The sequence below is a fragment of the Homalodisca vitripennis genome, chromosome 2, assembly GCF_021130785.1.
Source record: "Homalodisca vitripennis isolate AUS2020 chromosome 2, UT_GWSS_2.1, whole genome shotgun sequence".
NCBI lineage: Eukaryota > Metazoa > Arthropoda > Insecta > Hemiptera > Cicadellidae > Homalodisca > Homalodisca vitripennis.
The window spans coordinates 55,913,933-55,933,353 of NC_060208.1; the positions used below are offsets into that span (position 1 = coordinate 55,913,933).

Sequence of the window (19,421 nt, forward strand, 5' to 3'; positions counted from 1 at the left end):
TTTAAGTCCAAAAAACCTCGAATTGAGCCGCTAAATACAGACCGATTAGACGAAAGTAACCTCGTACAACCGAGTTCTGTTTGCGAAAAATGCGAGTATCTGTTAGAAGAAAACAACAATCTGAAATCTTCCATTGATGTTTTAGAACAAAAAATAACTAATCTGAGAAGAGAGCATGATATATTGTATAAATCCGTTGCGAAAAAAAGGAAAAGGCATTCTAAAACCTTAAGAAGGCATGCAAAAACTGTCAAAACCCTGAGGACAAAACTAATGTTTGCAAGCAAGCCATACACGTGTATGTCAGAGTGAGAACTTTTATTAGATTAAGGAACGTTAATAGTAACTTAGAATGCAAGAGGAAACAGCTTAAAAAAGTTAAGAAGTGGATTCAATCAAAAAAAGACTGAAGAACAGTGTTGAACTAGATAAATGAGTGCTGTAACTATTAAGTGGTATCAATCTGTTAACATGCATAATTGTAGTTTTAGGTATTGACGTCTTAAACAAAACAGTAAACAAATAATGCTGTAAAATGAACAAACTAATTTTATTTGGACTTGCAATCTTTTCGTCATTGGTTTTACTAGACATTTACATTGCCTAAGTTAAGTCACAAAATATTTTCAAACATTTACATAAAATTATTTAAATAGTTATTAATCAATAAGATGTGTGCAAATTAAAAAAAAGTAGATTCGACGGATATTATTTCTTTCTAAAATTATTCTATTATTCATTTGTATAGAAAAGCCTAAGGGAATATTAATAATATTTTATTCAAATTCTTCCAATGAAACTTATAGATAAACTAATTTACTACAACTTTGCCGTTAAAAGTTTGTTTTTAACCAAAAAAATAACGCTTATAAACTTTCAATGTATTGCATTTCGGAGTTCAAACACGCCTTTTTGTGGTTGTACAATTTTCAAATCGATATAAACTGAAATATATTTATACTGCTAGTTTCAGCAGATCACACAGTTTAAGAATATATAAGGATGTCCTTAATTATATTATTCTAATGATGTGTAATAGCGTGTAAACCATAACGCTCCCATAGTGGCAAGCGGGTAGACGCGGCAGACGTCAGGTTCGTGACGTATGCTGTCACGTGACCAGGGGGTCACGCCGGCAGGCAAAATGGTGCAGCCCTTGATACTAGGCCCTGAGCACAGAGTTGAATGTTTTTTTTCTTTTTTTTTATTATTTCTTATTTGGTAAAGATAGTAATACTAGCTGGAACAAAGGTGGATTACCATTTAGGGAAAACTTGATAAAATCATTTCCACGACACGGAATTTCAGTGAATCGTTTGCGATCGCCTTTGTATTATTTGGCCAGAGCAGAATAGAAACCGCATTAGATGACCAATTAAAGACGCACTTCTTTATTCTCAATCAAAAGGTAAAGAAAAATAGAGATACTCTTAAAAGACTGATAAATGATGTATGTTTTTTAGGGTAAACCGGAATTAGTGTTTCAAGGTCACTATGAAACTGAAAAATCTTTTAATCGGGGTAATTACATTGAACTTTTGAAATACACGATCCTATTTTAACAGAACATCTAGAAAACACTTCTGTTTTTAAAGAACTTTCAAATGACATTCAAAATTATATGATTATTTATGCTGTGAGGTCGTCTCTTCTGTTATCAATAAAGGAAGAATTGAAGAATGCACGTTTTGTGGCTGTGTTGGTTGATGAAACCTCAGATGTCTCAAACAAAGCTTAATTCTCCATCCTATTTCGATATATTTATAATGAGCGAGTTAAAGAACTTTTTTTTGTTTTATTGATGTAAGCAATTACAAACATGCTGCTTATATTGCAAAGCATATTATTGATTATTTAAATAATTTGGAATGCAATGCAACATGTTTTATAATCAATGGATTATTAAAACTTATGATGTTATGACTTTTTACTGTTTGTATTTCTTGGTCATATTAGTTTCAAACTTAGTAAAATTTAAATCAATCATTCAATCACCTGGTAATTGGTAAACGTAAACACTAATGTTAAATTTGGCAAAACACCTGGTAAATGTTAACACCAATGATGAATCTTTTGTTTACATTTACATGTTTTGATTGTCAAAGATTATGTACAAACATTTCAATTAGGGCTAACTACAAGACTAGGATCACATTACATACTTTCAATTAATTATTGTACTTTTTAGGACGATAAAATAAGACTACTTCTTTTTACTTTTTACATTTATTTTACATTTATTCAGTGACATATAAATGATGTAAGAAGCTCCAACATTATCTTAATGTTAATTTTATGCTAAACATGAAACATAGACATTTTAATTGAGGGTTTTAATTCCTACTCCCACTCCCTGACAAAGCCCCTACAGCTCTTTGTTTCTAGGAACCGTCTAGCTAACCTTTTTACATCTAAAGACCGAGCTCTCTCATGTTCAATACTAATTACACTAAGGTCACACAGTCTAGTATTGGACATAGAATTTCTTAAGTAGTTCTTAATTATTTTTAGTTTGGAAAAAGACCTTTCACTACTTGCCACAGTCACGGGTAATGTAAGAAACATTATGAATGCAGTACATACGTTTGGCACACTTGATGAAATAAACTTATTTTCAATCAATAGATAATCAGCCAGCTGGCTGATTTTGCTTATTTTATTACTTCTGATGTCGTCTTTGACTATATTTCTAAAGCAAATGACTTCGTTAACTAAAGCATGAGTCACATCAGATTCATATTTTTTACAAAAGTCAGAGGCTGACTGTACGAGTTGTTCGTCAGAAAACCGTAACAAATTATCTGGGTTTAAAAAACTGAACGTGTCAGTTATACATAACATAGATTTAAACCTTTCGTTTAACTGTGAAATTAAAATATCAACAGCTCTCACAAATACCCTAACTTTAAAGCAATGCACAGGATCACTAAACTCATAGTCACTAGAAAGTTCGTCAAAAAAAGTCTTTACTTTTCTTTTACGTTTGGAGGTCATTGACGAATCAATATTCCACTTAGCAGCTAACCTCCTGGCTTGATCTAGGACATCGTCGAATTCTCCTCGCAGTTGGCTCACAGTATTTAAATACTTCTGAAGGAGATTCTTTGCATCGTCTAGATTAACGTCGGACCTCTGTAGGGTTTTCGACGTGATCTGGATTCTTTCTAAAATTCAACTTTGAAACACTAACATCAAAACAAACTCAAAAGAAGACATTTCCTTTATAAGACCAGTTGCTTCTGCGACTTCATTGTTCTTGCTTGAAGTCAAAATTATTTTCGATAGACACTTCAGCACAGCGACAAAATTTACATTGATTAAAATAAACATGCCTTTTATTTCAAGCGATTATCAGATACATCTGTTTTTCATAATAACTCACGTCAACATGATACAATATATTTTAGACACTAAACTTATTTAAAACAGTTAAAAGTATAAAACGTTCACTCCAGTGAAAAGAGGTGCTTCTTTAGCTGAAGTTTAAAATGGCGACCTTTAAGCAATTTAAGGTCACAAGGGAGACCGTTGTACAACTTTGGACCAAAATGGGAAAATCCCCTTCGACCAATCTCCAACCTCACTTTATTAAAGTGAAGTTGGTCACTCTGCCGAGTGTTGCGGCAAACGATCTCAGCACGACTGCACAGCCTTTCTGCCAGGTACCGTGGCTCCCGCTGGAACAGTACATTGTTTACAAGGCAGCAAGTCTGCATCCTACACACGGCATCCATGGTCATGAGTCCTGCAGCATCTCGAAAGGGTGACACGTGATCTCTTCGACAGAGCCCGTATACAAAACGAATTGCAGTGTTTTGCATTCTTTGAATTCGTTCTGCGTCCTCCTTTGAGATGCTATTGCCGTATGCAGGAAAACAGTAATAAAAAATTGGTAACACGACAGACAGGACAAGATGCAGCTTAACGGACTCTGGAAGGGTGGATCTCAGCGTATACATGCCTCGCAGTCTCCCCAGTGCTCTCTGAGAAACATACGACACATGGTCAGAAAACCCCAGCCCACTGTCCAGCACAACGCCAAGCGTCTTTACCGTGTCACTTACACTCAAGGTTTCATCGCCAATCCTGATTTGCACGTTGCTCTCTTTGATACACTGCACCTGAGCCGCTGATGCTATGTAGAGAACCGTGCATTTTTTAGCGTTCAGCTTAAGACCATGTCTCCCCGACCACACTCGCATGCTCTCCAAATCTGAATTTACGTTAGCAATAGCCTCCTCCAACCCATTTAACCCAAATGGCATATGCAACTGGCAATCATCGGCATACAAATGGACTTTGCAGTGGCGCACACAGTTGTCCAGATCTGATGTGTACAATGTGAAGAGTACCGGGCCTAGACAACTTCCTTGCGGGACGCCCCTAGCTTTCACCAGAGGAGAAGAAGTCATCGTACCCATCCTCGTCATCTGTTGCCTCTCAACAAGATATGACCTAAACCAGTTTAGTGCATTATACCCGAAACCAAGAAACTTCATCTTTGCAAGCAATAAAGAATGGCTGATTGAGTCAAAAGCCTGGGAGTAGTCAAGCATGACTAGTGAACTACACCGGCCTCCGTCCCGAGTCTCAAACAAGTCACTAAACAAGTTAACCAGTGCAGTACATGTCCCGTGATGTTTCCTGAACCCAGACTGGAGTTTCGGTAGAATATTTTGCTCATCAACAAAATTCGAAATTTGTCTCACAACCAATTTTTCCACTATTTTCGACATGGCTGGTAAGATTGATATGGGTCTAAAATGAGAAACACTTGTTGGTATCTGTGTTTTCGGCAATGGTTTGACTATACTCATCTTCCATGTCTGTGGAAACTCATCTCTTGCCAAGGACATATTTACAAGGTGGGTAATGGCGTCAATAGCATATGGGCTTACTGCTCTTATCATATCAATACCGATGTCGTCTGTTCCTACTGCCTTAGAGGTAATTTCATTCATTGCTGACACCACCTCTTTTTGTGAAACTATCCTAAACTTAAACTCGTTAGTTAGTCCTACCCTTCTGTTCGTATCATAAAACTGCTCCAATGCTTCATCAGGTTCGCAAGACGTGCCCATCTCTGTGAAGTACTTGTTTATATCATTAGTATTCATGTTTGGAGGCAGTTTTTGATCTTTTGACCCCACTATACCATTCTGCCGTAAGCATTTCCAGAAAATACTAGAGTCTCTACAATTGGCCAGTTTATCTTCAAAATATCTCTTCTTTGCCGATCTTATAGCACTATTCAGTGTGTTTCTGACTCTTTTATATTCTGACCAGTTAGCATCATTCTGATTCCTAAGAAACTGCCTCTTCAACCTGGTTTTCACTTTTGTGAGTTCTATAACTTCTCGGGTTCTCCAGGGGGCCTTATTTTTTGTTACTCTTTTAGTAACAATTGGAGCATGTTTGTCAAAAATGCTTTTAATGTTGGAAGCTATGAAATATTCTATATCATCAACACCGCTGAGATCACATGCTCTACTCCAATCCACTTCAGCAGCCATTGCCAATGTTTCATTCAGATTAAATTTGGAGTAATCTCTGTACCTTATCAACTTGGCCTGAGTCTTCTCTTGTTCGAATCTTAAGTCACAATATATGAGTCTGTGGTCTGTTATTCTCAATCCTCGATGATCAATAATACTTGATGTGTCTATAACTCCACACTTTTCTACTTTGGTAGCTTTGTCAGCAATCAGATGATCAATCAATGTTTCTGAAGTGCTTGTTACTCTAGTCGGCTCACTGATGTGCTGTACAACGTTGTGAGACTTAATCAGACGACGAAGGTAGCCAGCAGCACTGCAGGTATTGGACATCAGATCAACGTTGATGTCACCCAAACAGACGACAGAGTTAACCTCAACAGCCATGTCCACAAAAAAAGACTGGAACAGAGATTTTAGGCAAGTGTAGTTCACATCAGGCGGTCTGTAGACGATGGCAACCCCTAGTTTACACTCTCTCATTCTGACAATAAGCGAAATGTGTTCAATACTAGGGTCAACTTCGGCCAGCTCGACTCGCTCAAATCTAAGACAGTCCTTGATGTAAACGGCAACGCCACCACCAGGCTGCAGACTGCGGTCAGCTCTCAAAAAAGTATAACCCGGCATCTCGTAACTGAGAGAAGGAGTATAAGGATCAAGCCATGTCTCAGTGACACCAATTACCTCAAAATCGAAATCTTGCACAAGGGCATGGAGTTCATCAAATCCAGTGTTGAGGGAGCGCATATTGACATGAGCCAATCTAAAATTGCTCCCTCTTACTGCCCGTTTCCCGGAATCGGAGGTGTCTGTGAGTTGGAGATTGAGCTTAGGGGGTATACTGCAGCAGATTGATAGTAAAGCGTCGTACCTTGACGACCACCTAGTAGGACAGAGTTTTTTCAAGGTTAACTTGATAACACAAGAGTCGGTCAACTCTTTTAAACATTGCCATCTTGGTAGGCTTTGGCCGAAAAATACATAAATACTGTTTATTGTATCATAGAATGATGAAATCTCTGAAATCGATTTCACACTGTCGTTTAAAACTAAATTTAAATTGTGACTAGCACAATGGACATACTCAGCGTTAGGAGACTTTGATTTTATTCTGGTCTGCAGTCCTGTGTAAATTCCATTCATGACAGAAGCGCCATCATATCCTTGACCTCGGCACTTATCAAAAGATATTTTCTTTTCTTCTATAAATTTAACTACAAGATCCTCTAGTCCTTCGGCTGACTGGTCTAGTACTTGCACAAAGCCTAAAAAGGATTCCATTATCTCAAGCTGATTTAGGTCTGGTTTGTATAAAACATATCTTAAGATTATTGATAACTGATCAATTTTCGAAATGTCTTGTGTAGTATCTAAAATGAGAGAAAAAAATGGAGACTGTTGAACATCAGTCAATATTTCACTCAAAATCTGATGAGATGTCAAATGAATAAGCTCGTTTTGAATTGAAGGGCTTAAGTATTTTACCCTACTATCTTCGTTTTCCAGGTGATTCTTTAAAATAGGGTCGTATCTAGAAAGGAGATCAACAATATTCAGAAAATTTCCTGACTCACTCTTAACATTTTTTATGCTCTCAGATCGATGACCTCTAAGAGCTAGATTACAGGTTGACATTGTTATGATAACATCCAAAATTCTCTTTATTACTTCAACCAGTTTATCTTCTTTGTCATAGAAAAGAGTTTTGATATCTCTATTATTTTTTCTTATTTCATATGCGATACATGCATTAATATGGCACTTACTCAATTCGTGGTCTTTAATTTTTGTTGACAGATTTCTCCAATCATTAATTTTCCCAGTAGACCATGCATTGTTAAAGTTTTTATCAAGTCTGTTAGCAAACAGCCAACATGGTTCACAATACACGCCATTTAAAGACGGAGAGTAACAAAGCCAAAGCGCTCAATTTTTTGACCAGTTTTCGTTTCGGAAAAATAATAATCTTTCGAAAAGGATCTATTTGTTTTAATGTCTTTAGGGAATGGCCCTTGAGGTCTACACGGTTCGGAGTTCAAAATCCGAGATTTCAATTCATCATTGTTAATATCTTCTGAGAAAAGAGCTATGTCTGTACTCTCTACTCCACCATCATTGCAGATTATACCAAAGACATCAGTATTTTCTTGTACTGAAATACTTCCGCCAGTTGCTGATGTAGAAGGAGCAGTATATGTAATATTTAAATCAGCAGACTTACTCACATTTTGGTGGACTTCTGAAGTTTGGTTATCGGCAAGAACATTCAATTCGACGATATCTTCTGACGTGGATATTTTACCCCCAAGCCCACATTCATTCTCACCAACACCATCGTCACCTGATTGACTTTGAGAGGTATCAGCAAAATCCCGTTTTTTAAAAAACGTGTCAATCTTTGGTAGTTTCTTCACTTTTTCTTCTTCTTGTTTTTTCCTTTTTCGGAACTCGGCACCACTAGGTCTTTTGTTTCCGTCCATTTCGTTCAATCACAAACAATCATAACGAAATCCATTAAAAACGCACAAATTTATACGGTAAAAACGGTCCACTGATTTAAATTGTATAACAAATACACAGACAAAATTGTTTTGTAATAAAACTCACACTACTGAACCGCACAATCGTACTAACAAGGACCGACTGACAGGACAGGGTGACTAGTCTGTGAGTGCGCAGCGGCCACCCCTCCCCCGCCGAGACTTGGACTCGCCCAGGCACCCGGCACACGAGAGGGGAGGGGCGGCGGCCTACTACATGCCGCATGACCTTGAGATGCGCAGCAGTTACGGAGTAAAACTGAGTTGTGGGGACAGCGCGCGGCTCAGTAGTGTCCCAACATTCAAACTGAACGTATCAGTCCGGCATAGTAACATCGCAGATAACCTAGACTTGAGTGGACTAGTTATCATATTTCATTTCAAATATACTCATCATGAGAATATTTTTAAATAGTGTATTAATAGTTCATACTATTGTACTAAGAAGGCTGCAACTAGGAGGATCAAAACTATTAGATGAATTGGCGAGAGAAGACCAAGATAGCTTTAGGAACATCCTCCGTCTCTCAAAAAATAAATTTGACGAATTGCTAGACCATGTGAAGGAGTGCATACAGAAAAAGGATACAAAGATGAGGGTAGCCCTACCAGCAAAAATTAAGTTACAAATTACGTTAAGATTTTTGGCTACTAGAGATTCCTTTGCTTCCCTACAGTATTTTTATCGAGTACCAAAATGCACTATTTCAAAATTCATTCCTGATGTTTGTGCTGCTATATATGAAGCATTGCAGGAATTTGTGCAGGTAAGAGATTTCCCTAGCTATTAATAAAATGTTTTTTGAGGATATGTGTACTTCATTTAAACACAAGTTCAATGATAATAAATTTATTATACAATAGTCAAAGGAAATATTGATTAGCAGTAGATTGGAAATTGGTAAAAAATGTTAGTGTCATAGAGACCAAAAATTAGGTATTGAAAATGTCTTTGAACTTTTCTTAGATGTCGTCGGTTTCTTCCCCTTCGCCTTCATTTAAAATACTGTTTATAGCCATTGACAATAAGTTGTTATCCTGCACTATTTGAGCCGACGTGTCCATATTATGATACACGGGAGAGGCTGCACTATCCTCACTTGGGCCAACACGTGAATACTCAATATTGGAATGAGATGAGTAGTTTGGAGATGGAGATAATAAATTTTGGGACGGACTTTGTACGTTATTATGTTGGGCAGGTTGTATGTTTCTTTTCATTCTTAATTCAAACAAATGGGTTTGAATGTGTTGCATGGCAAGTAAAGCGGATGACTCAGGCAATTTTTTCAACTGGGAAGCAACAAATTGGCCGAATAAATCGAACTCATTGCTTTCTGTCATCTGTACATTCCGTGGTTCAAATGCCTTATCTGATATCTCTTTTAGTGTTATAATGGAAGATTCAATTTTCTGTACTCTCTCATCTGTTTTTGTTTTAAACGCAGTTCTAATCTTGGGAGGAATAACAGTTTGGTGGTCAGTTGTAATCTTTCTCTTGATACGGGGTGTTTGATGTTCGTCACTCTCAGCATCAATATCTTGGGATTCTTCGTTTCGTTGGTCCTGTGGGGAAAAAAGGTGTAACTTAATGAAAATTGTTTCTGTTAAAAGTAAAACATGTTCTGATATTTTATATGTGTTACGACATGACAATATTTATTTTTTGTAGATGCCAATGACGGAAGCCGGATGGGAAGACATAATGAGCGGTTTTTCAACACGATGGAACTTTCCTAGATGTTGTGGTAGCATCGATGGAAAACATATTCAAATACGTTGTCCAAATGAATCCGGGTCAGATTACTACAATTATAAAGGAAATTTCAGTACTATACTTCTTGGTGTGGTCGATGATGCCTATTGTTTTACGTACGTTGACATAGGGAGCAATGGCCGAGCATCCGATGGCGGAGTGTTGGCAAATAGTAAGTTGCAACAGGCTATAGATAATAACACATTAAACCTGCCTGAAAACGCTTTGTTCGTTGCAGATGATGCATTTCCTTTAAGGGAATATTTACTTAAACCTTACACTAAAAGGGCAGGGCCCTTAACTTTAAAGCAAAAAGTGTTCAACTACAGACTGTCTAGAGCTCGTCGAATTGTAGAGAATGCTTTTGGATTACTGGCATCAAGATTTCGTATATTTGAAAAGCCTATTCCCTTATCACCTGAAAAGGTTGACAGCATTGTTAAAGCAACGATTGCATTGCATAATTGGCTACGTATTACAAGCCCAGGGGTTTATTTTTACAGAGGTTGTGTTGACGTTGAAGATATTGAAACTGGTGAAATAATTGAAGGTGACTGGCACAAAAACGTGAGAGCAGAAGGTTTACTGAAAGTTAGAAATTTTGGACACTTACGTAATCCTACAAAAAGGGCGAAGATGGTGAGGGATGAGTTAGCAGATTGGTTCATGTGAGAAGGTAGTGTACCATGGCAATTTCAGTTCGTCCAAAATCAGGAACATTTAAGTGTTTGACAATCAATTTGGGCTAATTCAGCCAAATTGGCATTTAATGGTACCATCAATACATGTATAATGTAACTGTAACTGTACGAGGTGTGTTAGAAAAATAATGAGACTGATTTCATACTAACCAAAGTTTTTATTATTTTCAAACAACAATGTTATCCCCTTCAAAGTAGTTTCCTTGGGCAGCTATACATCGGCGGAGTCGTCGTTCCCACTCTTGGTAGCAGCGCTGGAAGTCTTCAATTGGTATGGCTTTTAACTGGTCGGTCACAGTCTTTTGAATGTTCTCCAGAGTTCCAAAATGACGTCCTTTTAGGACATGTTTCAATTTCGTGAAGAGGAAAAAGTCACAAGGACTTAAATCAGGTGAATAGGGGGGTTGAGGAACAACAGTAATGCGTTTTGAGTTCAAAAATTCACAGATGGAAATGGCCGTGTGACATGGAGCATTGTCATGATGAAGCATCCACTTGTCTGCAATTTCCGGTCTCACACGGATCACTCTTTTCCTCAAATTTTCAAGGACACTTTTATAAAACACTTGGTTGACAGTTTGTCCTGGTGGAACAAATTCTTTGTGTACGATACCTTTCCTGTCAAAAAAACAAATTAGCATGGTCTTGATCTTTGATTTGCTCATTCGACATTTCTTCGGCCGAGGAGATGACGAAGTGTGCCATTCTTTACTTTGCCGCTTTGTTTCAGGATCGTACTCAAATATCCAGGATTCATCACCAGTGATCACACAATTGAAGAATTCTTGGTCATTAGCAATCCTCTCAAGAAGATCAACGCACACATTTTTTCGATTGTCCTTCTGTTCAGTTGTGAGATTTTTCGGCACCAATTTGGCACAAACCTTTCGCATGTTCAAATCATCTGTCACAATTTGATGCACGGTGAAAGTGTTTAAATTTAGCTGTTCACTGATCATCTTTATTGTTAAACGACGGTCTGATCTCACAAGCGCCCTCACACGATCCATGTTTTCGTCCGTTCTTGAAGTCAAAGGTCTCCCTGAGCGAGGTTCATCTTCAACGTGTTCTCGGCCTTCCAAAAATGATTTGTGCCAGCGGAAAACTTGTGCTCTCGATAAGCACTGTTTCCCATAGACCTGTTTCAACTTTTCAAAAGTCACACTCGCGGATTCACCAAGTTTAGCACAAAACTTTATTGCACAACGTTGCTCTAAATTTCGATGCTCCATTTCTGTGACGCACAATTAAAACACAACTTTACTAATGGCGCTGTCAAAACTAATGTGTTAACTGTACGGAGTTGTAACTCGGACTGAGGAAGTGGAAGGGATAAATAAACAGGTTTAGCGTCAGCCGGTAGACACAACGTTGCCAGATCTCCCGCAGTGTTACCAATCTCATTACTTTTCTAACACACCTCGTATGTATAATGTGTTTCATTTTGAACATTGATTAAATAAACGTTAATGGAAAAAAACCGTTTTACATTATGTTGTTATTTAGGCTTAAGTTACCTTACATTACAAAACTTAATGCCTACCTTATTACCATCTTCATTTGGAATTCCAATTACTTGGCTCTCTCTTGTCTTCACAACTGCTCCTAATATGCGGTCCATTGTTGGAAACCACCTCAGTGTCGGTGTGTATACGTCATCTAAACCACTTCCTGAAGACTTGCTTTTTGTTATTTTTACTAGCTCGTTTGAATATGTATTCCTCAGGCTTCGCATCTTTTCTTTAGCATCTTTAACAGTAAAGTTTGGCATATTCATTCCTTTTACAATCTGTAACCAGCCGTCTTCTTTAAGATTTCTATCTTTATATTCCGCCAATTTATAATCCCATAAACAAGGGTATCCCTCATACAGTTCCAAAAAAGTTTCAATGTTGTTTATGTTCCATTTATCATACTTTTTTACCTTTTTTCCTTCCTTCTTGACAGTCTCCTTTCCTATCACGGGTTTATCACTTTCATTGTTCTCGTTGGTATCAGCCATGACAACTCAGTAACCACTACAACTATAACAAATATACAAATTAACCTTAAACTCAAATGTACAGAGCACACCGGAACACGACTAAACACTCACTTTACTTGCTTACAAGTCGGAGTGGTCTGCAAGTCACGTGTTTACACAGTGGAGCCGGCGTGCAAGTAGAACTGACGCGCAAGTTGTTACTTGCGCCGGTAATATTTGTCAGAACAAATATTACCGGCGCAAGTAAACAATGCATGCAAGTCAGCCCTGCAAGTTTAACTTTTGTGCATGTTAGTGTTTACATTTGCAAGTTTTCTTGCAAGTAGGATGCAAGTAAAACTTGCGCAAGCGCTACATGCTAGTGTAAACGGGGCTTTAGAATAACGAATACAACTCGGTGGTCAAATGTTTTGTTACCCACAAATTTAGCTTCAATTAAAAAAAAACACTTTTGCGCCCTTCTAGGGCCTGCGCCCCCTGAAGGCCTGCGCCCCAATGCACCGCATTGGTTGCATTGGCGTTAGTTACGCCACCGCCAGTACAATGTCTGGACGTTTATCTGAAGTACAAGCCAGAATTAAAGAGGTATACCCAGAAGCACTTTTTGTTCATTGTTATGCACATATCTTAAATTTAGTACTATCTAAAAGTGTTATTGATATTCCTGATTGCAAAATATTTTTCAGTACACTTTATGAAATTGCAACATTGTTTCAAGATCATCAAAACGTGCTGCATTTCTAGATGAATTTATGAAAACGAGATTTACAACACCAGTCAAGTGATATAGTGTACTGTGTGAAGAAAATTTACAGTACTCTTAAAAACATTGTCAAACGTGATGACTATGACAAGGAGTTGTTGAGGAGGTTGGACCACCTACAAAGAGGAAGCAAACCAACTACAAAAGAGTGTACTATGAAATCTTTGATAATATAGATGGACATTTCTAGTCACGCTTTGAAGATTGCTCAAATTTGTACTCTTTGCAACAGAAATGTTTTAAATGCATGAAGATGCATTTCCGGAAACATCTTTCAAAAGCTTGCGGGATGTTCGGTTGAAAATGAATTATTAGTTCTATGTTTGAAGTTTATTTTTGAACTATTAGTGTACTATTCCAGTGAAGAGTTTAAAGGAAACCTCCTGAAATATCTCTGCAAATTATTTCACTCCAACCCCAGCTCATATCAGCTTTTGCCCAAATTAATTTATTGGTGTGTATAATTTACACGAGTCCTGTGACTACGGCCAATGTTGAACGGTCTTTTTCTGCACTGAAAAGGATAAAGACTTATTCGAGAAATTCTACTGGTCAACAGAGGCCTCATATCCATTGAATGTAAATCGCAGGCAGAAGTAAAATGAAAGGAAAGTTTTTTTTATGAAGTAGTAAATAGATTTGCTGTTACGGGCAGAAGAATGGAGTTCAATTCCCATAAGTTGGCCTACAAAAAAATTACGTTGTTTCAACTTTAAAGTGTCTGCTTTAAGTAACTTATTATTGATTGAGTTACAGTGTTAATGTTTAACATTTTATGTACATTTTTTAATTTGACCTTGATATTTTCTTATACAAATACAACTCTTTGACTGTACTAATATAAGCATGTTTCAGTTAATCACATCATGTAACTTTAATGTGAAATCATACTCAATTTTATCATATTTAATAAAAATACATCTATGCTTCCTCATTAAAAATAAGTCTCATTTAAAAGCTACTTGTTTGTATACATTTTCATAAGTTGTATTATAAATTTCTCAACTTGCCTATCTTATTACATTGAAAAGTATGCAGAAATAATAACTCACACTTTACTGAAAAGTATATCAAATTAGTATATAATGTTTAATATAATATAAAATGTTTTTTTATTTAAACTCTTCCCTTTTGTATAAATTTAACATAAGATGTAATAAACACGTGGTTTCTATGTTTTCATACACTTTAATTGCATTGAAATGTGTGTAGAAATGTACGCTTTTAGCCTAAAAATATTAAAAGTCTCTCTCCCCTACGGCTTGGGGGAACTCCAGGACTCCCCCCTTTGACGGTACGCCTGCTTCACCCACTTACACGACCACCGCACAAAATGTACATGCTTATAACAAGCTTTTTCTTTTAAGGTTCAAGATAATGGAGTTTTTAAATACTTGAATGATTGTGTTACAATTAAATTATGAACCAGTGCTAGAAGTGTCATAAGTAAAAATGAACACAGTTTTTTTTAAGATATTACCTCATTTGTGTCTAGAGTTCAAGGGTTTATTAGAAAAGCTGATATGTATCAAAGTATATTATGATGTTACACCAAGGAAAATATTTCTTGTGTAGTCAGTACTCCTTATAATATTAATCATTAATAGTAATTTCTCAAGAATTCTGTGTGTGTGTGTGTGTGTGTGTATATATATATATATATATATATATATATATATATATATATATATATATATATATATATATATATACCGGGTGAGTTTTTTAAAGCGATCCAATAGATAACTTTTTAATTACACAACTTAGCACCACACTTTAAATTTGGAACTTGCTCAATTTTAAGTTTCACTCAGGAATACACTTTCAAATTTTTTGAAGAAGGCCGCCATTTTCCAATATGGCAGCCAACTTTAAAATCTTTTATGGAACACCCTGTATTTTATGTTGTTTTTAGATTCTACTCTACAAAATAAGACATTTTTGCTTTTGAGAGTTTTTCAATATCTCTAATTGTTCAGGAGCTTGGAAGTTTACATCATCAGTCCGAAAACTTCCAGTACCACGTAGCTCCTGAACTATTAGAGATATAGAAAAACTTTGAAAAGCAAAAATGTCTTATTTTGTAGAGTAGAATCTAAAAACAACATAAAATACAGGGTGTTCCATAAAAGATTTTAAAGTTGGCTGCCATATTGGAAAATGGCGGCCTTCTTCAAACAATTTGAAAGTGTATTCCTGAGTGAAACTTAAAATTGAGCAAGTTCCAAATTTAAAGTGTGGTGCTAAGTTGTGTAATTAAAAAGTTAGCTATTGGATCACTTTAAAAAACTCACCCGGTATATATCGTTTAGATTAAGATTGTGAAATATTAAAATGTATTATGAGCAAAGGCTGTTGTGAGAGGATTTAAATAGTAGGTTCAATTGGCAATATAACACCCTCAAATGAACCAACACATATTTTAATTGTAACAGCATCTCATTATATTGATTTAAATTTTAAATAACAATGGATATTATCAACATACATATTGAACACAAAACTTTAATACTAATTACGTTTAATATTGAATTATTTATTACAAGTTATGTTTCATTGATTTTTTTATAACATTTATTAGTCAAACATCATAATAAATGTTGTAGTGTTTCAATAAACATGTGTTCATGAACTAACGTGAGAAAACTCTCTTTTAAAATATCTAAACATTTAGATAAATTTACATGATTAAAACAATTAAGTGACTTTTCAAAATTGAGAGCATTTACATAAAATATATGGAATATGAAAAGATGAATTTCAATATCAAACTATTAATTTTATTTCTACACATGATAATCTTTTTCTTTTTATCACTTTAGGTACAGGTACCTTGGAATTTTAAATGAGACATATTAAAATGATTAATGAATCCTGATATATATTACGTTCCTAAAATTAAATACAAGATTTTCTTAACTTAGATTTTGTTTACATTTGACACTATTTCGCCTAAAAGATTTTTTTGCCACACACAAACACTTGCACTGGCACTCCCGGACTTTGCCTTCCGAATCGACTCACCGACTTCATTCATCTCCCTCGTTGTTCCTGATTTTCGATGTTGCCCCCGCCAGCTCTCCTGACCACGCCTATGCCAAATCTCTCCATCGTAATTGGTGCGTAGCCTACCAATTTTTGATATCAGCATGGCTGTCTCTTACATCGTCGCATGATTTTTAGAAATAAAAATTTCTGCTGCTTAAACAAGCATTTCCTGTTTGTTCATCATCAGTGTCTGGGCGGATGTGTGTATCCACTTACATCCGGAGGATGTTTGTTTTGAATTGTAATACAAGACTTCCTTTCCAGCAACTATCTATACAGTGATTCTATGAATTTTGTTATACTAATAATTACGTATGTCTTACAATATAAAGCAATACTTTTGACAAATTTTACTTACACCTCTTTGAAAATTAGAGAAACACGTTTAAAGAGAGAGTATCTTAATTTAAAAAAGGAAACAAAGTGATATTGAATCACAATACCAATGTAAAATTTATTGGCTGAGCGTTAGAGAAGAAGCCTATCACTCGACAGGCTAAAAATTTCATTTTTTGTCTGTCTGTGTGTCTACATATGTGTGGAAACCATGAGATTGGTCTATTATTAGCAATGCTTTTAGGATTTTCTTATTTCAATTTCTGATTGATTTGTTTTAATTTGGATGGAAAATCCCTTTCTCAATGGACAAATTTGTGATTTTTCACAAGCAGTGTTAGAAGTTCTGAATAACATTTTAGGATCTTTGTTGATATTTCATACATTCTAGCAATAATTGAGTTCCTTACTGATCTACCTGTAATTTTGTCCATCTTATCAGCTGTTGTTAGATCCAAAGTGGTTATAGTCTCTCTTGGATATGTTACATGACTTGTACTGGATCTTTGTTTCCAAATTTGTCTTAAACTATTTTTGTGAAATGTTCACCAAAGAAATTAACAATTCTTTTAAAATCTCTCAGCAATTTCCAGCCATGTTGAATTTATATTTCAATGTCTGAAACAGTCTGTCTTGAACTTCCCCCGTTATGAGAAACTTATCTTGTGTTTTCAAGAACTCTTCTTTTTCCTTGTTATAAGTATTTCCCCTTTGTTGTTTGACTCTACATTTTACCTTATGGCAAGTCTAGTCTAGTACAAACTGAAAATATGTGCTAAAATAGAAATATATATGCTTCGCCTACCTTATTTTATTTAATAACAAGAGTCCCAAGTTTCCCTAGATAGTTGATTCTTTAAGCTTATGAGATTGTTGTGCGTAGGTTTTTGCGAGTTGTATGTGTTTTGTATTATTTCTTTTTGTATGTCAAATGTACAGTATTGCTCCATGTGGTTTATAGCCCAGTGTTGAACACCCACATTTATCTAAACCTGATTTGTCTGTGCATATTATAAATGTTGAGGATACAGAAGTCTCAGTTATTCTGGCAGATGGAAGGTCTGGTTCTGGTAATCTGTATATGTTATATCCCATAGGAAGTTCTCTCATAATTTAAATTAATTTTTTTGCTGTTAAAAAACTGTTGCAGATTAGCTAATTCGATTGCTGAGATGAATTCAACTTCAACTTCTTCTTTAGAAATTCCAGAAACCTTTAGATTTGTATCATCTGCAAATAAACACAACGTACTGTTTGCAATATAAGATAGTTTGCTTTCAATATTCCTCAAATAGCATGAGAAGAGAAGAGGTCCAAGATTTGACCCTTGTGGGACTCCAATCACGCTTTGCTCTAATTTAGATTTAAATCTTGTTAAAGTTCTATTTGTCGACTTATAAGCTATTTCAACAAACTGTTTCCTACCAGTCAAGTATGATTTGAACCAATTCAGTGCAATACCTCTAACTCCAATATCATTTAATATTGATAACAAAAGATGGTGATCAACACTGTCAAATTCTTTTTATTCTATTGACGAATTTTTGAACTGGACAACTTTGAACCATCATTATGACTAATTTGAACTTACCTGATGAGACCATGTTTTAAAACTGTAATTACGCTATTATGACATTTTTTATTGACGCTTTTATAATTCTCTATGAATTGTACAAATAAAGTATATTGTCTATTGTCAAAGGCCTTAGAGAAGTCCATAAAAATTCCAATAACAACTTCCCCTTTGTCCATTGAATTTATGACCGATTCTATAAAACTAACTGCTGCTGTGACGGTTGAGTTGTTTCCTAAACCTATGTTGGGTGTCGTTGATAATGTTGTTTTGTTCTATATAAGTCTTCAGTCTATTATATACTACTACTTTTTAAAAAACTTTTGATATAGATGGTAACAAGGAAATAGGTCTATAGTTTGATTTAAGGAATGTATCATTTGCTTTATACATCGGAATAATTTGTACAATATATTTGATGCCTCCAGATTTCAAAACAACACTCACACTTTTTATATTCCCCCACCCAGAGGAACACAAACTGCTGCAAAGTAAAATTATGACTGGCAAATTTTGAACATTGATTCCAAAACTTTTTGACTCTACCTCTTAATTTAATGAAAAAATTTGTCTTTTTGCTGCCTGCAATGAGACCATCTTGGGTATACTGGATATTTTCTTATTTTCTTGACAAAAATTTAGGTGTTTAATATATGATCTGAATATATATACTTAAAATGCACTGAAACTGGGAACCACAATTCTAGACTGTAGACAGTCAGCTGTATTATGGTTCATACTGAATAAACTAATTAAATTGGTGTTTTATGGTATATATTATACCTTTAAAACTTGACTTTAGGAGTCACAGACTTCACTATTTGGCTTTTGTGAATAGTTTTAAAGGGAGTATCTCATAACTCCTCTCTACCTGTTGGTTTTTATAGCCCTACATCTTCTAAAAACCAAGTATATTCGCCTCTGTCTAAGAAATTGTCAAAACAAGACCAATACATATAATATATTGACAGATTTTGATTGCATTGTTAGTAAATTCCAATGGAATAGGAAAAAAAACTATCTAAGCATCATTAACAATTCTAACTTTTTTTATTCCTCATCACATTTTGTATATTTCTTTTCACCGACTTAGATTTAGTTTTGATCTTCATTATCTTCATCCGTTTGTGCCTGGGCGTTATATTTTCTTTTTTACATGGTTCTTTTTCCTGAAAAAAAAAACAAACACAACATAAATGTTATAGTAATAACAATACATAAC

At 35.5% G+C, this 19,421-nt stretch overlaps 1 protein-coding gene across 4 annotated transcripts in view; it reads right to left on the reverse strand.

The window, feature by feature from the left end:
• Positions 1 to 19,230: 19,230 nt before the first annotated feature.
• LOC124353985 (rRNA N6-adenosine-methyltransferase ZCCHC4-like) overlaps positions 19,231 to 19,421 on the reverse strand; it is a 34,510-nt gene continuing 34,319 nt past the window's right edge. For all 4 annotated transcript variants that reach the window (XM_046804090.1, XM_046804087.1, XM_046804089.1 and 1 more), the window contains one exon: positions 19,231 to 19,368. In XM_046804090.1, the coding sequence (XP_046660046.1) occupies positions 19,240 to 19,368 (129 nt within the window). In that variant the 3' untranslated portion in view covers positions 19,231 to 19,239. The remainder of the gene's footprint in view (positions 19,369 to 19,421) is intronic.